The sequence below is a fragment of the Sander vitreus genome, chromosome 15 (genome assembly GCF_031162955.1).
Source record: "Sander vitreus isolate 19-12246 chromosome 15, sanVit1, whole genome shotgun sequence".
Taxonomy (NCBI): domain Eukaryota; kingdom Metazoa; phylum Chordata; class Actinopteri; order Perciformes; family Percidae; genus Sander; species Sander vitreus.
In genome coordinates, this window is record NC_135869.1 from 1795612 (window position 1) to 1817171 (window position 21560).

The following is a 21560-nucleotide window of genomic DNA, read 5'->3' on the forward strand; positions in this document are numbered from 1 at the left end:
CATTAGTAATTGAACTTAAATAGCTAATGGGAGTCGAAACTGCCTGCAAGCTTCTCCTGTACTGTATGGTAATTCCTCTACTATGCGACAGTAAGTTGCATGGTTAGGACATAATCGTTAGCCTATTTTTACAAAAACGTCTACTACGGAGCCATAACGTAAGATACAAGGTAATGGAGCCTTTTATACATTGTCATGTTTCTTTAGAAATAAACAATGGACAAACAGAGTCTATACACGGTTCAGATGTAAAGTTAATCACTGTCAAAGTGGCGCCAAAATGAAATGCAGTCAATAGAATGCTAACGGGAGGTGATGGCTTGGTAGCATCAAAATGGCGCCATAGGAGCTACACGTTCTGGGGACAGGCTTACCCCCTTGGTCAGTAGCGGGGGAACTGTATGAGCAGCAGCCCCGCCCCCCGCCCGCTGCAGACAGCCGACAGCCGACAGGATTGAAACAGCAGCAACTGACTTTAGAGTGAAAAAAACGTTACAGCGTACATTGATGTTAAAATGTATACAAGTTGGCAGGACGGTCTGAAATGTTTTGCAGTCTTTCGCTGTACATTTTGTTGGTAAATGTGAGATGTTCGAGTCTCGTCTTCATATTGGAAACCAGCTCTCTCTCACTCCCGCTTAGTCAGTGGCTCTCAGTCACATTATACTGACTAAGTCTGGCACGTGGGACTGCTGGGATTGGTTGAAGTCACAGGAAACTGCGGTTATTGGTCAAATTTGCGGTGATTGGTCAAAATTGCGAGTCGCACCAACGTCACGGTGATTGGTTGAATTTGCGTGAATTGGCGCATTCGCGACATCGCTAAATCCTGGAGGGACTGGCCATTGTTCATAGCCATGCACACATGCATTAACACAGTCACAAACCTGTATTATGGCTGTCATTTATTTGAAATTCAAAATACAGTTTGAATGCAACAGAAAATTAAAGGATATATGTTCACATTTTTAATACAGTAATCACGTGCCCATTTATTGTTCCTCCTGTCCATACTGGCTTTGAGATCCCTTCCTGATGTGATTCCAATGTAAAGGAAAGGGGACAAAATACAACATGAAATATAATATAGGCTTTAGCAGCCTGAGTTACACAAATCAAGTGGATTTATACGTATGTATAAAGTTCAAGTTTTGTCTTTGTTTTTCCCTAGACAGTGAATACATTTACATGCACACGAACAGCTGGAACACACCGGCGTGCGCGTGATCGTGCGCCTTGCCATTCACACCGGACGATACGCGCCGGTCACAAAGCAATCCTCTCTCTGATAGAAAGAGACAGGATGAGTGGGGAAAACTGTGGCAATTTTAGCCTATATGTGACTCTCTGTCAGTCCGTCGGTCTCTCTTTCCGTGTGCCTGATCGCGTGTCTCGCTGTGAGAAGTCAAGACAGCCAAAATCACCATGAACCTAGGGGATTTAGTTTGAAAGCGTTTTATTTTTGTAAAGAATCCGGCTGCACTGTGGTTTTCCTGTAGATTACCTGCCTGGCTTGACACATACACTCGCATCTCGCACAAGAAATAGAGGAGACGCCGAAACTATCGCTGCCGTGCGCGGACGCTACACGCCCAGTGTGAACGGACAGATTGGATAACATGGGCGCCGAAATAAAAATAGCTGTGTTCCAGCTGTAAAATTCCACCGTTATTCTGAATGTGATAATATTCTGAATTTGATACAGGTCATGTAAACAGAATATTCTGTTTGGCTATTCCGAATAAGGCCTTTTTCCGAGTAAAGCATTTTCCGTTTAAGACGTGGGATATGCCGGTATTATTCTGGTTTTCAGAAGCATTCTTTGGACATTGTGTATACGGCGCATTCTGAATATGCGTCTCAGTGTTTTACCGCAGTTCCGGACAATTAAATGGACTCTTGCCTGCACGGCTTATGTCAGCTCTGTGCTCTTTGCTATAGTTGTTGTACACAAACCAACCTGCAAACAGTTTGCCAGGCTGCGGAAAAAAACGACATCTCTGGTCAAAATAAACACACCTACTTTGAAACATTGTGAAAGACTTGAATATCATCAGGTTTTTGAATATGCACAACAAATTGCAACAGCGACCTTTTCAAGGGCCTGGTCACTTCTTGATCAACAGTGAATACACCTCTCCCTGTTCCTCATAGAAACAAACAGAGTGAAATCTGGTGTGACTGCAGCCACGGTTTATTTAAAAAAAAAGGCTACATGGGTTGGATTCCAATTTATTCAAAGGTATTACGAGTTAGTTTGAATTTGTTCAAACTAGATTTTTTTTACAAAGTAACAGTCCTTACCTGCACGCATGCATAGAGAGAGGTCTGTTCCTTTATCACTTTGTTAGCTTAAAAACCTAAAATAAAAAACAAATTTTGGATGCACTTCCATAGTGCTGTCAAGTTGCAAGTTTTTTTTTAAAGCACCAGGCTTCAATTTCATATCGTAAGGTGCAAAACAACATAACAGCACAAGAAATCTGAAAATTGAAGATTTCAGATTGCATTTCTTTAAGTGCAAACACCTGTGTGGGTGTACCATGTCTGTGCAGGGCCGTTAAAAACAATAATAACAGCTGTATGAAACCACGGACACTAGTTGCGTTTGACAGTTGACAAATCGTTTTGAGTTCCAGTTCAAGCCTGCTTGATCGCAAGAGACAGATACATGGAGGCACATTATTGAATGTGCATTATGTCGTGTAAAAGAACACACATCCAGGTAGTTTTCTTTTTTGACTTCATCCAACCCTTTCTGACAGGTCCTTACTGACCGACAGCAATGTTTTTCTTGGGATGCAATAACATCTTCTAGTGTCACTATGACACAAATATACAACAAGAACAACTTAAGACAGAAAAAGCAGTTTGTAGGCAGGGGGAGAAATAAAGAATAATCTTCATGTCATGTGCAGTCAAATCTCTGGATAATTGCAACACTAAAGCTGAAGAACTGCAGCTGTTTTCTGAGGCACTGAGAAAACGGGTCTGCCTTGTATTTAGAGAAGATGATCCGTTGACAGTTTGAGGCCAACCGGGGGAGGACTGTGGGGAGTTTGAGTTTTACATTCCATATATTTTTCAGGACAGTGGTGTGCCTTGAATGTTCCAGAGACTAAAAAAAACTAAGGAAAACCTTCTCTAGGTGGGTCAGGCAACATGGAGCAAAAAAAGAAAACCAATAAAAAAGAGATGATAATATTCCTGGGAGAGACACAGCATCCACAAGAGCAGAACTCCAGATAACCCAGACAAGACAGGAAGAGAAACCAGGGGTAACCTCCGAGCTTTAGTCCCAGCGGAACAGATGGGAGGCAGACCATGTGGGCGGTCTTTGTATTAGCAGCGTGCAGTCGAGATACTTAAAGTGAAAAAAGAATCCAAGGTCACATTCCAGAGTACTGGATGGCCAAAACTGAAGGTTACGTGCTAGAAAGCATGGCAGTGACTGCAGAATAGGGCCTAAATCAAAGATGGAGGAGGATCCCACAACAGCTGTAATGTATGTGTGTGATGTTGGGTCACATTTTTTTTTAAATGCATTTTTAAAGCTTCCTCTAGCTCACTATGGACCCAAACAGCTGGGGGTTTTAAATATAGAATAGAAAGCAGCACTTTTTAAGACTGAATATCAGCACACTATCAGTCCAAAGGCAGCATCTTATTCGATACGCCATAATTGTCCTGAGGTTGTCAAAGCCAAAATCGTCAGGTACTCCCAAAACAAAAGCTAGAATTATTGGTCAGTACTGCCTACTGAGCACATGTGTGTGTGTGTGTGTGTGTGTGTGTGTGTGTGTGTGTGTGTGTGTGTGTGGGGGGGGGGGGTTGTCAGTAAAGAGCTTCAGAGTTGCAGTTTCTTGGTTTCTTGATCTTCTCAATGTTCTTCAGGATCATATCATGAAGAATCACCTAAAAGCAGAAATATTAAGGTTAATATTGAGTCAGATATGTCTGACTAAAGCCCAGTTCAGACCAAAGATTCGCACTGAGATAAAACTGTTTTCATTAGGAACATTGCAGGGAATGGTTTAAACTGGCAAAAGGCAGCTCGAATCAAGCCAGCTGATGGTGGTGCCTGAAACTCAGCTGTCAAGTAGTTTGTAGCGAAGTCAGCTGGTCAAGTCAGTTACAAACTGTCAGCTGGTCAAAATGGCAGAGTTTTGGCCAGAGAGAGAGAGAGAGAGAGAAAGAGGATCACCTCATTAATTTCTTTGAGGCACTGCCATGCCCGTGTGACACAAGTGGGGCTGTCCTCTACTAAATAAATTGTAAGCTGACTAAAACTAATATGATTTTGTTGACTATGATTAGTTAATTTAATCAACAGATCCGAGTTTCTCCACAATCATGCAAAATCACCACTTCAAATCTTGTGTTTACCAGAGATGTGCTCATAGGGGTCTTTGATATAATTCATTCAGCATGAAAAAGGATAAAAAAAAATGACCAATCAACTATAGAAATCCAGAGACCAAAACAACCGATTAGTCGACTCGCCCTAGACATAAGCCTCAAAACTTTTTTCTTGTTTTATCTCTACTAGAAATTGAACTGTAGCAAGTAACTCACTATCACTATCCTCCTTTATATTTCAAAGACGCTACAAATTATATCCAGCTAAAAAAGCCTGAAAAGCCAGAATTTGTTGTTGCTTTGGTGTAAACTGGAGGTTTTCAGATGATGCAGACCGTAGTAGTAAGTGCAAATAGTTGCAAGTTGGTAATCGTCTAGTCATGAATCTTTGGTTTGAACTGGGTTTCAAGCATCAAAAGGACAGTTCCAGTAAATACAACTTGAGTCCTATTTTCGGTCATCTTAAGGGTGCTTCCCGAAACCTGATTTTGAATTTGAACCGGTTCTAAATCAGTGAGAGGGCTGGTCTTCAGGAGTAAGGGGTTCTCAAACGTATTACTAAAAGGTCTGCATTAAATGTGTATTCAAGGTCAGATGTCCAGAATGCTTAGTGATATCAAAATTACATTTAAAGGGGTGGTTCAGAATTTTGGACATAGGACCTCATTTCCAAGTTAGCCAGTGTGTTATTTATCAGTGGAGACCGTTTTCAACACTTTTCATCCAGTCCTTCCAGTTGCAGAGTTCACTGGTGCTAGGCTAGTGCAAGTCAACAGCATCTGCTAGCCTGCCACTAAAAACAGTCTTACCCACTTCACAGTACACCCGAGGCAAATAAATTATAATGCCAGAATATTGATGTAAATGTCTGTGTTGATAGAATACTGTTAGAAATAAAACTACCCTTGCATCTCAATGATCACATTACATTTTGAGGGACTAGTTTCTCAGCAGCGGCGGAATTTTACTTTGCTCCGGTTAGTAGTACTGCGCCGAAAAGTAAACCGAGAAGCGCACTCCAGTTGGGACACCTAGTAGTAGCCTAGTACAATGGTATTGAAGATTGGAAACTAAGGACTAAGCAACATGGTGATTCAGTGTGCATTTAGAAATTGTAAAAATAAACCAAACAGATGGGCACCACAACGTTTCCACAAACTTCCATTGGGAGATCCAGAAAGGAACCAACTGTGGCTTCTTGCTGCTGGCTTGGACATCAAGACACCGGCGGAGACTCTACTAAAGTGGCAAATGTGTAGTGATCATTTTAGACCAGACGACTTTGAAAAACCCCGCAATCTAAAGGACCACAAGTCACTGACAACGAATGCGGTGCCATCCGTCTTTCCAGATGCACCAACAGCTACTGATGAACAGGTAATAACTTGTGGTAGGCTACTCTAGCTAATAAAGCTAGCCCCTTTCATAACGTTAGCCTAGCTGCTACTAATAGATTGAGACTGACAACGTTAGTGGAGATAACGTTACAGTTCAATGCATTGTGGAGAGTGACAACGTTAGCTAACGGTATAGCTACACTCTTGGTAGATACCTGGCTGGGCTAACCGCCAACTTTAGGTAATTGCTGACAGAAAAATCATGTAAGCTCGGACAGTTTACATGCAAATTGCAGCGTCAGGTAAATAAACTTGCGTGATTGTCATGGAAACCGGCTTTCTCAGTAGCCTAGGTAATATCACTCTGCCGCTGCTGTAGCCTATGCTACCAACTACAGGGAACAAAGTATAACTATTGCAATGTGATGCAAGGGTAGTTTTATTTCTAACATTATTCTATCAACACAGACATTTACATTGATAGTCTGGCGTTATAATTTATTTGCCTCGGGTGTACTGTGGAGTGGGTAAGACTGTTTTTAGTGGCAGGCTAGCAGATACTATTGACTTGCGCTAGCCTAGCACCATTGAACTCTGCAACTGGAAGGACTGGATGAAAAGTGTTGAAAACTGTCTCCACTGATAAATAACACACTGACTAACTTGGAAATGAGGTCCTATGTCCAAAATTCTGAACCACCCCTTTAATGGAAGTTTAAGCAAGATAAATTCAAGTTGATTTCTAGGTTTTCCTGTCAACTGGAGATCACGGATCACCACTAATGCATATTAAACTTCACTAACAATTTATTCATCAATAGAAAAAAAATTAAAAATAGAAAATGTTACACTTCGTAACACGAGGTATCGGCTGGGTCCAAAGTGATTTTCCATTCGGTCTGGATTTAGACCCTGGTTCGAACTTTGAGAAGCCCTGTTTTATTTAATCTATACTTGAAGGAACAGGGGACTAAGATGAGCAGATGTATATTTTTTTTCTGCTATTTTTGGTTGTACATGCAGCCTCTGCTTGCTGTCCACACCTCCTCTGATCTCTGTGTTTGACCACACGCACGCTTGTTGCATACCAAGTTGTCCACTAGGCATTTGTGGACAAAAACATATTCTGTTACACCCCTTTTTAATGAGAGTATTGTACAGAGGAGTTTGGGGAACTCCCTCGTAACCCAGACATCAGACCCCTGTCCCTGCATAAAGTAACTCTAGACCCCGTTTTACTGCAGCTTGTAGTGTGGACGAGGGTTAAAGAGACAAATCAGCACTCACGTATTGATTCCTGAGTTCTGAAACAATGATTTTCAAACTGATGTACTCCTTCTCATCAATCTCTGATATGGTCCTCCTGTAGTCCTCCTGTAGAGCAGACACACAGACAGTTCATCATTAATACACATAACTAGGGCTGCAACTTATTGTTGATTATTCCTTTGACTATTTCCTCAATTAATCGCTTAGTTGTTTGGTCTATAAAATGTCAAAAAATTGTGAAAAACGTTGATCAGTGTTTCCCAAAGCCCAAGATGACATCCTCAAATGTCTTGTTTTGTCTACAACTCAACGATATACAGTTTACTGTCGGAGAGAAGTGAAGAAACTAGAAAATATTACATTTCCGAAGCTGGAATTTCTTTTTTTTCATAAATGACTCACACCGATTGATTATCGAAATAGTTACCGATTAATTGAATAGTTGACAACTAATCGATTAATCTTTGCAGCGCTACACACAACCCACCACGTGAGGGTACTTGACAATTTTGGAGACAAGCTTGGCTCTTGTCATGTAGTATCTGGAGATCTGGTCCAGGTAAGATGCGGCCTCTGACTCCACCGTCCTCAGTTCTGCTACAGTCTCTTCCTACAGACAGAGACAGACATGGTGAAAATAGATACCAGGAAACAGAAAACTCAACTATTGTTACACATGGTCACGTACTTCTTTAGCGGTTTAACTTGCAACATTTTAACCTGTGCAGGAATTGATCTTTATCGTAACACTAATTTCCCTTTAAGTTATAAAATAAATATAAATAATAGGGGTGGGAATTGGCAGAGGCCCCATGATAAGATATTATCATGATTGCACAATACAATATTGTTGTGGATTTTAAACATATTGCGATATACTGCGATATAATGCATTCCATTACATTTTTTTAACATCAAATCAAATTCCCCAAAGGAAACCTTTCTGTTTTATCTAAATAGGTACATTTTGTTCGTCTAACTTATTTTATTTCATTATTCTAGTACCAAAAAGTTAAATTCTCATGTTCCATTTCAGGACTTGACAGTGCGAGCGTTTCACTCACATTTGCAACTAAAAATGGATGTGTGCGAACTGTAAAATTTATAAAAGGAGCACATGTGCAATACCCAAAGGTTAGGGTAATTTCACCCTTGCCTTTTTTGCAGATTATGTCCATAGCCAGTTCAGACCAAAGATTTGTGACAAGACAAATTGTAATTTGAGACTACTTGCAATGCGCCGGTCTGCAATGTTCTGAAACCTGCCAGTGTACATCAATTTGACTAGACAAGACCGTGTATCATCTTCATAGCAACGACTCTCTGTATTTCTGTTTAAACCTTTGCCTTTTTTGTATCGTCTTAAAAGGTCCTATGACATGCTGCTTTTTGGATGCTTTTATATAGGCCTCAGTGGTCGCCTAATACTGTATCTGAAGTCTCTTTCCCAAAATTCAGCCATAGTGCAGAATTACAGCCACTACGAGCCAGTCCCACAATGAGCTTTCCTTAGGACATGCCATTTCTGTGTCTGTAGCTTTAAATGTTATTGAGGAGAAGAGAGGCGGGGCAAGATGGAGGGTGGGTGTGTGGCCTTGACCAACTGCCATGCTTCGCTCCTTTGCAAGCCATGATGTCTCTCTCTTTCTCATGGGCGGGCCAAATTCTCTGGGCTGGCAAAGCAGAGAAAGAGGAGGTAACCTTTCCCCTTATGACATCATATAGGGAAGATTCCAGATTGGCCCATCTGAGCTTTCATTTTCTCAAAAGGCAGAGCAGGATACCCAGGGCTTGGTTTACACCTATCGCCATTTCTAGCCACTGGGGGACCATAGGCAGGCTAGGGGAACTCATATTAATGTTAAAAAACCTCATAAAGTAAAATTGTCATGCCATGGGACCTTTAAAATACGAATGGGGACTGTGATAGCGAGATACTTGCTACAGTTGCATACAGTGATGAAACAGAGAAAACACTGACACGGGCCAGTTTAGACTGCGGCAACTTTTCCTGCAATGTTCTAAAACAGTTTTGTCTCCTTGCAAATCTTAGGTCTGAACTGTGCAACCCTGTGTTGGACATTGGCAGTAAATAAACCTTGAACCATATAGTGTTTAAAAGCAGATTAAAGTATAAATTAAAGCTGCAAGCAGCGTTGGACGGGCCCTCGCTCCTCTGCGCGCGTCAGGGTTACTGGCAGACGCCGCTCGTGGCTTAAGTGGGCCAAACCATCACCAATCAAAAAGAAACTCTCTGCTGAGTTCAATGATACCTCACACAAGACTACCTTAAAACGGTTCAAAAGCCATAAAGGGGGGCCTGTACATGGGCGTGGTTAAAGTATAAGGGGCGGCTCAACATCACATGTAGACCACACATTAAATCGGATGTTTGTCATATAAGGCGGATTTCTTGTTGCCAGCGGGGGGTGCTATGACCAAAAGTCAATTTTGGCCTGTAGATGTCCTCAGGCAGATATAACAATGTACACTAAAGTTGCAACAACTTCTTCGTTCATCGATAAATGCTCAAAATAGCCGCCACGCCTATACCGTTTGACGAAAAGTTTCTCTTTTAATAACTTTTCATCTTAAAAAAGAAAGAAAAAAAAAGGTACAGACCAAATTTGTAAGTCCATTGGATGAAATCTCTAGGAGGAGTTCGTTAAAGTATAGCACCTTGACTTTTAGGCCTAATTCCTGTTGCCACTAGGGGGCGCTATGACTGAGTAAATATCTGCCTTTATATGTCCTCAGGGTTGGACTCTTATGAATCCTGAAAAGTTTCGAGCCAATTGGACAATGTACACTCAAGTTACACCCACTTCCTGTTTGGATGGCGAAACGCACAAAATGGCCGCCCCGCCACAGCCATGCCCTATGACGAAAGGTTTTTCTTTTAATAGCTTTTCATCTTTAAAGGTCTTAAGATGGCACAGACCAAATTTGAAGTTGATTGGATGAAATCTCTAGGAGGAGTTTGTTATATACGACGTGGAAATGGCCAAAATCACACTGATTTCGAACTTTCAATTAAAAATGGCGGACTTCCTGTTGGGTTTAGGGTATGGCTCCAATGAGCTCTTTTGTACGTCTTGACATGCTACATATGTGTACCAAGTTTTGTGAGTCTACGTTAAACAGCAGGGGCTCAATTTGAGTTTTTGAATGTGTTAAGCCCCTCAAAAAGGCGATTCATTTGTCGGAAGAAAGGAAAGGAAGAATTCCTTCAGTTTCAATAGGGCCTTCGCCGGCTGACTCGGGCCTCGGGCCCTAATAATTACATAATTATAAAATAAATACAGCTTGAAGCAGAAATGATTACATACCTAGTATACTTTTTATATTCAAATAAATGATATCACTTTGCTTGTAAATGTCTCCTCGTATCCCTATTAAAGAAAAACACATTATTTGATAAATTTTTCTTGCGCCCGTAAAATTCTATATGCACGTCTACATTTTTCAATTTAAGAGCACTGTGGACTTTTGGGAAAAAAGTTACCATCTAGCCCTGAATTTTTATAACAAAGAATCAATACTTGGCGTCCTTGTATTGAAAATATTACGATACTATGCTGTATCGATTTTTTCCCCCTACAGCTGATAAAAAAAAAAAAAATTATTTTTAGTTACAACTCATGTGTGGTCTCCCCTCTTTTGTCCAGCAATGAGCCGGGATGGGCCCGAGTTTAACTTTAGAAAGTTGCAAATTCTTGGCAGTGAATTTTTACCCAAACCCCACAATCCAATTCATGTAATCAGATGATTGACCCGTAATATGTCGCAGTTGCCCTTTGTTTAGTAACCATACATAAAACCCCAGGTCAGGGCCTACTCTCTAAACAAGTTTAGAAACTAAGAATATTTTTCTAACTTTCTATCCTAAACATTGCAATTTGTTTATTGGTAATCTAAACCCTAGCTATTACATCAGCCTGTACACTCAACCATGCCTGGTAAATATGGCTTTTATCACTTTTTATGACTATATGTTATATTTAATTTATCTTCCCTACATGGTGAAAACTCATCACATGGTGTTTGTTTATACTTGCATGTATTATGAATCAGTGTTCTTGATGATGTGTGTGTATAAATATCAATAGATGCATACAAATTGTATATATTGCATTTAATAATTAAATTTTCTGTAATATGCTGCCTGGAGAATGCCAGTTCTCAAGCTCCTTGAGGGTTTTAAAGTGCTGATATGCTAATTTTCAGAATCATAAATTGTATTTAGAGGTTATATCAGAATAGGTTTACATGGTTTAATTTTCAAAAAACACCATATTTTTGTTGTACTGCACATTGCGGCAGCTCCTCTTTTCACCCTGTGTGTTGAGCTCTCTGTTCTAGCTACAGAGTGAGGCATCTCACTTCTGTTCCATCTTGTTGCACATGCGCAGTAGCTAGGTAAGGACTACTAGCCAGTCAGAATTAGAGTATGAGGGCGTGCCATGCTAGCAGCTAGGCGAGCATTATAACGTGTGTTACAAAGTGACGCACGTTCGTCAGGGAAGTAAAGGCTGGATAGAGCTGTTTGGAGCAGTTTGTGAACAGTGTTTTCTGTTGGAGATCACTTTGTAAACCTATAACATGCACAAAAAAGATACATAACACAATAAAGGAAAGGAAAAAAGCCAAAAAGCATAATATGAGCACTTTAACCAATTCACTCTTCACATTCCCTTGCAAATTATGTATTTTATCTTTTTCATTTTTTTGTAAATAAAGCAACAAAACGAAATATTGTGTTATTACCGTTATTACTAACTGCTGCACAACTCCTCTGGGGACAAATAAAGTTCTACTCATTCGCCTGTTATCAGATACCAGGCTGTAGACCATGTCAATGCTGCCCCCCAGTGTCAAACATAGGGACTGCAGGAACAACCTCCATTCACCAAAACATTTAACTATAGAACAGCAGTAAAGACTAGTGAGGAAAGCCAATGAGAATCAAGTCCTGTAGTGATGTGATGACTTGAACTAGTCTGAAATAATCTGTTAAACTCCAATCGTTTCAGTCAATTCTTTCAGTCTACTTAAAATGACAATAAATCCAGGACCATCTGTGTGTGTGTGTGTGTGTGTGTGTGTTTGTGTGTATTGTCTTACGAATATCTCGAGAACTGTTCATCTGATCTACTTCACACTTGGCTTCCTGGGTACCCAAGGAACTTGCTGTTTGGAATTTGGAGCAGTTTGGACAGCGTTGGATATTGGATGTTAATAAACTGTGAATACAACTTAACTACTGCACAATATAGGTCGAGGGAAAAAAACGCTACCATAACGCTCAATAAAAAAAGCATTTTTAGCCAACACTAGATATCAAACAACCACCAGACTCTATATCGTATTAAGTTTTATACAATATCCTTTATAGTTTAAGTTAAAGAACAACTAGCTCTGTGAACATGGTCCCTTAACATATTTTAAAAATGTATTCAAATCCCACATTTGACTCACAAGTAACTACTCAAATTACAAATTCAAATGAGTTACATATGTAACTATGGTTCTAATAATTCTGGATGACATTCACAGAGTGTAATAATAAATAATTTTTTAAATAATAATTTTCTAATAAAACATTTCCTAGTGGGGAACTTACAATGTACACTCTGTTTTGTTAGACACACTACACACAGGCCTGAAATACACACACATCCTACACATGGACAAATTGAGAGATGTCAGAGTGAGTGGGCTGCGACTGCTGGACAGGTGCCATTGTCCAGGTCTCCAGCTACCATCTATCCAGCTACCAGTCCACACTCTGTACAAGGACTTGAACTAGCGAGCCTCCGGTTCCCAACCCAACACCCTACGGACTAAGCTACTGCCCCCCTTAATCCGGAGTCTCTGCAAGCTACATTCTGAAAATGAAATGTTTTTTTTGTTTTGTTTTTTAAACTTTCTTTTTATCGTTTTTTTCAGTTTAAAACAAGAACAGGAAGGAAAGAAGAGAGGGCAATAGAAAAAGAGACGTGGGCCATGCTACAGTTCAGGCAAAACACACCGAAAACAAAGAACAAACCAACAGGGATTTAAAATAAGAGTGGGTTACATTCCTTATAGCATACAGACCATTTTTTCCACACCTTAATATAGTGGTCAAATTGTAACCTTAAGGAAAAGGTCTTCCATAAAGTTTATTTCGCTGACAATTGCAATCCAATCATCCTTAGCTGGCGGGTTTATCCACAGCAGCTTCAGTGTAATGGATTTGTTGCTTGCAACAAGGAGGACTACGTAAATATACTTATCATGGGACATGAGATTATCTGGGAATTTGCTCAGGTATAATGTGACAAAGGAGCAATCCACTTTTAGTCAAATACAGTCTCAACATCCGTTCTGACCACGAGAGCCCTGCTGCACGACTTTCACTTTAGGAGTCACAAATAAACGTATTATATTCTTCCAGGAGAATTCTCGCCGAGATCTTAAGTTGGTAGTTTTGGCCCGATTCTCCCAAATGTCGTGCCACTCTAGTTCAGATATCTCCAGGCCGGATTCCCTCTCCCATTTCTGTCAGACCTGAGCAGTGGAGTGAGTTTTGGAGTTTTGTAATTCCTCATATATACCCGTGAGACTATGCTTGCTACCTTTAGTCTTATAGGCAAAAAAAAGAAGGAAAAAAAAATTAAAGAATTATGTGTGTATATATGAAGAACATTTTGAATGTGCAACAAGGCAGGCCTGCTTGGTTCTCTCGGTGAATGATTGTTTAGATTTACAAAGAATATGTTGTGGACATTTACTCTCTAACTTGGACGTTTTGGGACCGATTGGCAGGATTTGCTCTGGACAAAATACACAAAGCGATACACTTGGTAAGAGCAAATAACATTTAACCATGTATCGAGCTAATTTAAATAGCTCCCGTTACTGTATTGTGTCAACAGTAACTTCATTTAATATAGTATTCTCGTTTTCTTTTGCTGGTTTCAAATGTTCCACCAAAACAAGTTCCTTCCTGAGACCATTTTGCAGAGCCACGGTCTCTGCGACCAGAGCTTAGCGCCTCTCAAGACAATTGTGATGGTTTAAAGAAATGCAAACAACCCATTCCTATCCTGGAATGTATGTGTGGAGGCGCCAGACCTTACTCCAAAGCGCCATGGAGATAGGTCTGGTAATGCGAGACGAGTTATTTTGTGATAAGAATTAGTGATAAGAATTATTTTCCTGTAATGAATGAATACATTTCATTTTATACTATTTACACTGAAAATAGAGACAAGGTTTGAAGACATTCATTTTAGCTGCTTCAGTTGGTTGGATTGGGTTTATAGGCAAGTGTTAATTCCTGAAAAATGTGCATTAAACTATTTATTTTTTTAATTCAATTATTAGTAATTAGTTGGAAACTAATTTTGTATTTAACTACAAAAGATTGTAATGAACCATTTTAGCCTTAAATATGTAAAACCATGCTTCGAGATGAGGCAGTAAGTGAGGACTGACCTGTATGGAGACTCCAAAGTTGTTTCCATCTTCTATTCTGGGGATGAGCAGCTGGACCCACATCTTAACCTGACAGAGTAGATACAAGATCATGTCTTGTCTCAGTGCAATTGACAAATGGCTACACACTGGAACATCTTAAAAACATAATGTACATATACAGACACATAACATTGGGACATTATAAAATACCATCCTAAAAGTGGATACAGATGTTGAAAATCTAATCTCTACAGGAAGTGCATTCCAGAGTTAAGGAGCCCTGACAGCAACACCTGGGTCCCCTGTGGCCACAAAACTGGACCTGGGAACAGCAAGAAATAACCGATTAGATGAGCTTAGACCACGATCAGGCACATAGGATGTTAAGAGATCTACTATTTTACTTTGGGGCCAGTTCAAGTTGTGCTTTAAAAGTAAGTTATAAATACCACATATCACATGCACACATCAGCTGAAAGCAACCAGTAAACAGTAACACAAGGAAGTTGGGAGGTTTTGGAGATGTGTTTACTGATAATGTGCAAACTCCCCATTTCCTGCTACCCCCTGGTTAACCAGCACAAGGCTTTTATCAAGTTACAGGAAATTCAGTCTGTGTATTGCCGAGTTAGCAGAGCTATTATTCAATAAAACAGGTCTACACAACCAAATATTGACATATTCTGCGCCGTTAGTCAGCGGTAGGGCTGTATTCATCGATTGGTCAATGGGGAAAAAAACATCTGCACATTATTTCTATAGCAACTGTTGCCCGCAGAGCACTGAGTGCACTCTACCGTGTTGTGTGTACATTAGTCTATATCCACGACGTTCCACTTCCAGGATTGCTCCGGTGCTGCCAGATATTCCGCTGGATGTCCTCCTTTTCGGACGGATGCCCGTTACCTTTCCGCTTCTTTGTGTTGGAATTTTAAACCCAGGTCAATTTATAAGGACTATGGTTAACTGCTCCTCAGATCTCTGCAGGGTAAATCGAGACAACTAGCTGGATTATCTGTCGAATCTGAGTTTTCTGTTGCACGACTAAAACAACTTTTGAATATACACGTTCCACCAAAACAAGTTCCTTCCCAAGGCTATTTTGCAGCGGCACCGGGGCTCAGAACGATTGTGATTGGTTTAAAGACATGCCAATAAACCAGATCATGTTTTTCTCCTATCCCAGAATGCTGTGTGGACTAGCCAGACCCTCCTCCACAGCACTGTGAAGAAAGGTCTGGCAATGCAAGACTATGTGTCCATCAGTGTTCATTCCTGAGGCTTTAAGTTTTTAATGCTTTGCAATGGGAGCGCCGCATATACACATGAAGCTACAAACACCAGCAGCGTTTGTTTCTGGTCGCAGAGGGATGAAGAATTTTCAACTTTGGGTAAAAAGCTGTGCTCATAACTGTCACTTTTTTACCCAGCTGTCCAATCACAGCGGAGGATGGGCGGGACAAATACAACAAAGACCAGCCTCACATCCTACATGTACAAGTGCTGAACAACAGTGGAGGAGAAATAAATACTGTAACCGTATATTCCTGTCCTCTCTACCTACATGCTTCAGCCTTCCCTTCATCTAGACCAAGTACTCTCCTTTTTGGGCTTTTATGGCCTTTAATGGATAGGATATCTTGAAAACAGTAAAGGGAAGAGAGGGGGGGACAACATGCAGCAAAGGACCGTAGGTCAGAATTGAACCCGAGGACTCAGCCCCACTCTACTGGGTGAGCTAGAGGTCGCCCTAAGACAGGGGGATTTATGAAAGTAACAGCAGCTGTTATCCGACCAATGATAATTTGGTCATATTAGAGCATATCGACAAACCGACCTGGTGTTGTCAGCCCTAGTGAGCAGATCAGTTTTAATTATTGTATGGAGGAATCGTACAAACCGGTTTTTGCAAACCAGCACGTCTCCAACACATCATCAAGCTAAACAACTGCTTTCACCTTACTGTGCATTCGAAAAACACTTGCACTTTGCCAGCATGGCTTGACTGGTCACAGTTCATAATGTTTCTACCTGTCAACCTTTTCTAAAACAGATGAGGTCCAGCTGCTTTTGATGGTCATAATCATTGTTATGTTATTTCTTGGTGAGCCCTTTGTGATACCAGAGAAGATAAACACATCAGGTCGAGGTGCCCCGCTCTCCCTATGGGTCCATGAGGTGCTGATGACTAAGGGTGTCACAATTTCGAAATCGACCGAAATGAAGTCACAATCTTGAACTTCGGATAAAAAAATGGAATCGGCGATGGCTTGCCAAGCAGAAAAAAAAACACACGTGTTGAAGTCTCAACCTCCTCTAACTTAGCTACAGCCAGGCAAAAGATAGCACGGCAACTGCAGATGCAGGAGACCCACAAACAAAAAAAAGAACAGTCAGTTTCCCGCGGGACACCAAAAACATAGTGAAGCCTCTTGCTTTTAGTTGATAATGTTTGATTGCCTCCTTAGCGGAGTTACCTCCGTCACTTCCGGTAGAATCACAGAGGAAGAAAGGAAGAAGAGTAATCCGCTTAGAACTAGGCTAAAAAAAAAAAACGGGACCTCGTCGCCGAGGGCTGGCAAGCTACGGAGCCACTCATTGGATGGAATCGGCCTCTTCCACGGTTGAGTGTTTGCGCCATTTTAGTTTCCAATTGCTGGTGTAATTATCGAGGCGGACTGGGAGTGTGTCTGTGACGCAGGACCAAAAAGTGGCGAGCGCTACAGTCGCAGTCAGTGTCCAATTCCGCCACGCTTGCCTCTGTGCCCCCGTCTGATATAGAAATGGAGAAGGACACAGGGAGTAGTATATGTTCAACTGTTCGGAAATAGTTTAAGACATTTAATTGTTCAGAGAAGACTATATACATGGCTGTTTTATTGTTTTTGTTTGTTTTGTTGTGAACTTGAATGTCATCTTCTGTGAAGAAGACTGCAGTTACAAAAGAGAAACTAAAGGCAGGTTATTTTGCTTAAGTTTTCAATTGACTGAAGATATAAGTTATTGTTACATTATGTTACAAAAATTGTTTTAAATTTGACAATGTAGTGTGGTACATTGCAAACAAAGGTCAGATATTATATTGCATAAAAGTATAGTCTAAAAATGGCATAGCAACCTATCGTTTAAAAAAAGAATTATGTAAAAATCGAGAATTGAATCGAACCGTGACCTTAGAATCAAAAATGTAATCGAATCAAGGATTTGGAGAATCGTGACACCCCTACTGATGATGCTGTAGGACGTACAAAACTGTCCAATCAATGCGTTACCCATCAGTGTGTGTCAGGGTACCCCCAGGATCCTCCAACTTAAATTCAAGGCTTTTTAAGACCTTTTTAATGCCATTTCAAATGAAATTCAATGCCAACTTCGTACCCACTCTGACAGAAGTATGAGGGGAAAATGTCTAATCTGTATACATTTTAAACCCTAGAAAATAATTATGTACAAGTAGGCTACTTGAATTAAATAAAACATTTTATTTAAATTATCAGTCATATTTAATACAATTTATTGGATTATAATATAATCCAATTAAATAGGCTATATAGGCTCCACCTCTGGAAATCACAAACAACAGTCGTGCATGAATACCTGCAGCAGTGTTTAACACTGAAAACACACAGCTCAGTTCAGCGTTTACTTGCAGCTCTGCTACAGTAGCAGATAACCTTTAACGTTACCTGCCGGTCACTTCGTCTCTAAACAGTCCGCTCACAGTGAAGTCCTGCACGGATCAACAGATGTTAGAGTCTGGCGGCTGCTCGCTCTGTTTGTTATAAGATGCACACCGAGCAGATTAATGCGCTCACAGATCCAATATTTGCAGATATTACCGCTCTGTGTTTGGCTAGCTAATAAGCCGTTAGCCTCTTAGCTTGAGCTTTGTCTGAAGGCGCTGCGCGGCCACGTTCCGCACATCCTCCGCTCAGTTTAACCGCTAACCCCCCGGTACCGGTCAGAGAGGCGTGTTTACTTTGTGTCTCGGTCCTCCGGTGTGTCCAGCAACGGGCTCCGGTCAGTTTTTAATTAGCCTACATTAGTAACAGTTAATTGTGTTACGGTATGAACTTAATCCTAGGAAAGGCAAAAAAAATATAAGACCTTTGTAACGAAATCCAAGACTTTGTATACCCAATTCAAGGCTTTTAAGGCCTTAATTTGAGATTATCAAATTTAAGACTTTTTAAATGCTTTTAAGACCCCGTGGGTACCCTGGTGTGTGTGTGTGTGTGTGTGTGTGTGTGTGTGCGCAGACACTTACTGTGTTACACTTCTCAATCAGAGTCCTGATCTCTGGTTTGACTCGCTCAATCAGGTCTACCAGCTTGGTGTTACATTTTAGCATCCCCTCTGGCATCACCAGGGTTTTGGTTCCCCCTGGAAGCAAACACAGAATCCACAGTTACAAACTCTGCTTCTCATCAAAGAGTAAGGTTGCTGCTGGTTCGTGGTCCGACACTCTGCTGCATGATTTTGATCAATACAAGACCATCAACATGCAGAGTAGGTGTGGGGTTGGTCCTAGCCCTACAAAGCCAGCTCACTTTTTGCATTTCGCTTACTGTGCTCAACAGGCATTAATTATTTCAAATAGGTTTTATGATTGATGTTATCTCCTTCATCAGATATTTTTAAACCTAAGTGGCAAATACACTATTCATTGGACTGTCATTAGTCTAAAGTTGGGCAATATTATGATATACAGCAGTGTTTTCCCTACCATTATAAGGCTCTGGTGAAGCACACAAGGCGTTTGGGGCTAAGCCGAATAAATGTAAAATCAATGTGAGCATAAAACTAACTAAATTACTTGCCTCAGATTTAATGATTGTAGTTGGTCAGTTAACTTCTTGTCTTTAAGCTTTTTGAGTGTTATTTATTATCTGCACTAGCTTTTCCAACGTTTTAGACATGATAGTAGTAATGATAATAATTTAAAATGATGTGAATTTGTAAAATTGTTTTGAAGGAGACCCCTAACCCCCCACAAATACGTGCACCTTAGTCTTCCACAAACTTAGGGGAAACTGCGTACACTATGAGATGAAAAAACAGGAATCTTTTGTTTTTACCTTGCCAGCTCTCAACAGTGACTCCATCTTCTAGTTTCCTCTTTTTAGTATTCTGCAGCACAAACAGAAGATGTCATTTCATGATTAGGCATGCTAGAAGTATGGCTCAATGGATGGCAATGTTGGTCTGTCAGTCACTCAATCCACCAATTGTCGAGACAGAAATATTTCAACAACTACAATGGACTGTAATGAAAGTTTGCGCAGACATTCATGATCTCCATAGGATGAATCCTACATTGCTGACTCATCAGGTCAAACTTTTAATCTCTCCAACACTTTGGTTGTAATAGAATGCAATTATTATTGTCATGATCATACCAGCCAAAGAATGACACAAAACGTATAAGGCCTACACTTATTTATTAAAGGCAGGATTGGTAACATTTTTAATATATTGTTTAAAATGGTCTTGACACCCCGACAGCAATAATAAGTTATGGGCTCTGAAAAAGGAGCGAAAAAGATCTGTCATCTGTAGCTGCTGTAATCTTGTAAAGACGCCTACCAATAACTGCTCATGGTCCACTTGGAATGACTCCTGTGAATGACCTGAGCTCAAAGCACGTCATTCCCACCGGAGTAACTGCACGTCTACTGGAGAATGGAGGTGAAAACTCAGCAAAAGTTGCAAGTGCGGAGACTTACGGTATGAGGGGTGCGGTGTAGACGCATAAGCAGCTGGCTCCCGCAACTTAACTTTTAGTTTACCTTTTAAGCCTCTCCTTTTAAAGATTTTTAGTTTGCAACAGGCTAGTGTAACTGTACCGGCTATTTTTTACGTCTCGACTATGTAAGCATGGATCACGGATCCAATCTGTTTCGGAGGCTGACAAGTTTGTCCAGAACTTGAACCTAAAAACGTCACCACAGTGGACCCATAAACACCCTATGCAAAATGAACGGTATCGGTTGCGTGAGGGGAGAGTGGTATTTTTTTTTTCACCGTTTTGTAAGTTTTCTTTTAGTGTGCGTTTTCTTAGTTTATTTTTCTATTATTTTTGTGCTACTGCTATAATCCACAATGTTAGACCTAGACAGGTGCTTTACTCCCTCTCTCTGGCTCCGAGTTGTGAGCAGGGATGGGCGGGGACATTCATAGAGGCAACACTTCCACCCACACAGTCAATCCCATCATATGATGGCTAGTACAGTCTCCTCTGCACCAAGTGGTGCTGTTCAATTTACTAGTTGGAATGTTAAAGGCCTGAACTCTCCTGTTAAGCGCAACCACGTGATTAACCATCTTAAAACCCTTAACACTAAAATAGCCTTTTTACAAGAGACTCACCTTTTGCCATTAGATCATGTTAAACTTCATAGAGGTTGGGTGGGCCAACTTTATCACTCCTCATTTTCTAGCAAGACACACGGGGCAGCAATTCTGATTCATAAATCAATCCCCTTCTCAACGTCCACTGTCATTTCAGACCCTAATGGACGTTTTGTAATTGTTATGGGTAGAATTGGAGCCAATTACCTGGTGTTGGCGAATGTGTATGGCCCAAACATGGATAATGAGAACTTTAAGAATTTTTTCTCTAAGAACTCTCACCAGCTTATCCTTGGTGGTGACTTCAACTGCTGTCTTGACCCCTCGCTTGATCGCTCATCTAATAGGCCTTGTGTTCCATCTAAATCATCTAAAGTTCATGGAGCAGTATGCCGTCTCAGACACCTGGGGCTTTTTTAATCCTAGCGCCAAGCAGTTCTCATTCTTCTCTACTGTCCATGGCACGTTTTCACGAATAGATTTCTTTCTCATTGATAATAAGCTCCTCTCCTCTGTCACGTCGTGTTCCTACAATCCCATTGTAATTTCAGACCATGCAACTGTGGTCATGGATGTCTCCTTTCCAGGCAGATCTCTTTCCTGCTCTTCCTGGCACTTTAATTCACTGTTACTTTCTGACACCAATTTTATTAGCACAAGTAACAGTCATATTGATCTTTTCATATCTAGTAACGTCAATCCAGATGCATCTGCAGCAGCTATATGGGAGTCATGTAAAGCTTACTTAAGAGGTGAAATAATATCTTACTCTGCCTATCA

At 40.7% G+C, this 21560-nt stretch overlaps 1 protein-coding gene across 1 annotated transcript in view; it reads right to left on the reverse strand.

Annotated features, from left to right (window-relative positions):
* Window positions 1-890: 890 nt before the first annotated feature.
* Window positions 891-21560, reverse strand: part of LOC144529547 (proteasome activator complex subunit 3-like) — a 30374-nt gene continuing 9704 nt past the window's right edge. The window contains exons 5-10 of the mRNA XM_078268678.1: window positions 19508-19559; window positions 18697-18812; window positions 14448-14516; window positions 7453-7575; window positions 6984-7070; window positions 891-3915 (exon numbers count right to left, since the gene is read on the reverse strand). Coding sequence (XP_078124804.1) covers window positions 3835-3915; window positions 6984-7070; window positions 7453-7575; window positions 14448-14516; window positions 18697-18812; window positions 19508-19559 — 528 coding nt within the window. The 3' untranslated portion in view covers window positions 891-3834. The remainder of the gene's footprint in view (window positions 3916-6983; window positions 7071-7452; window positions 7576-14447; window positions 14517-18696; window positions 18813-19507; window positions 19560-21560) is intronic.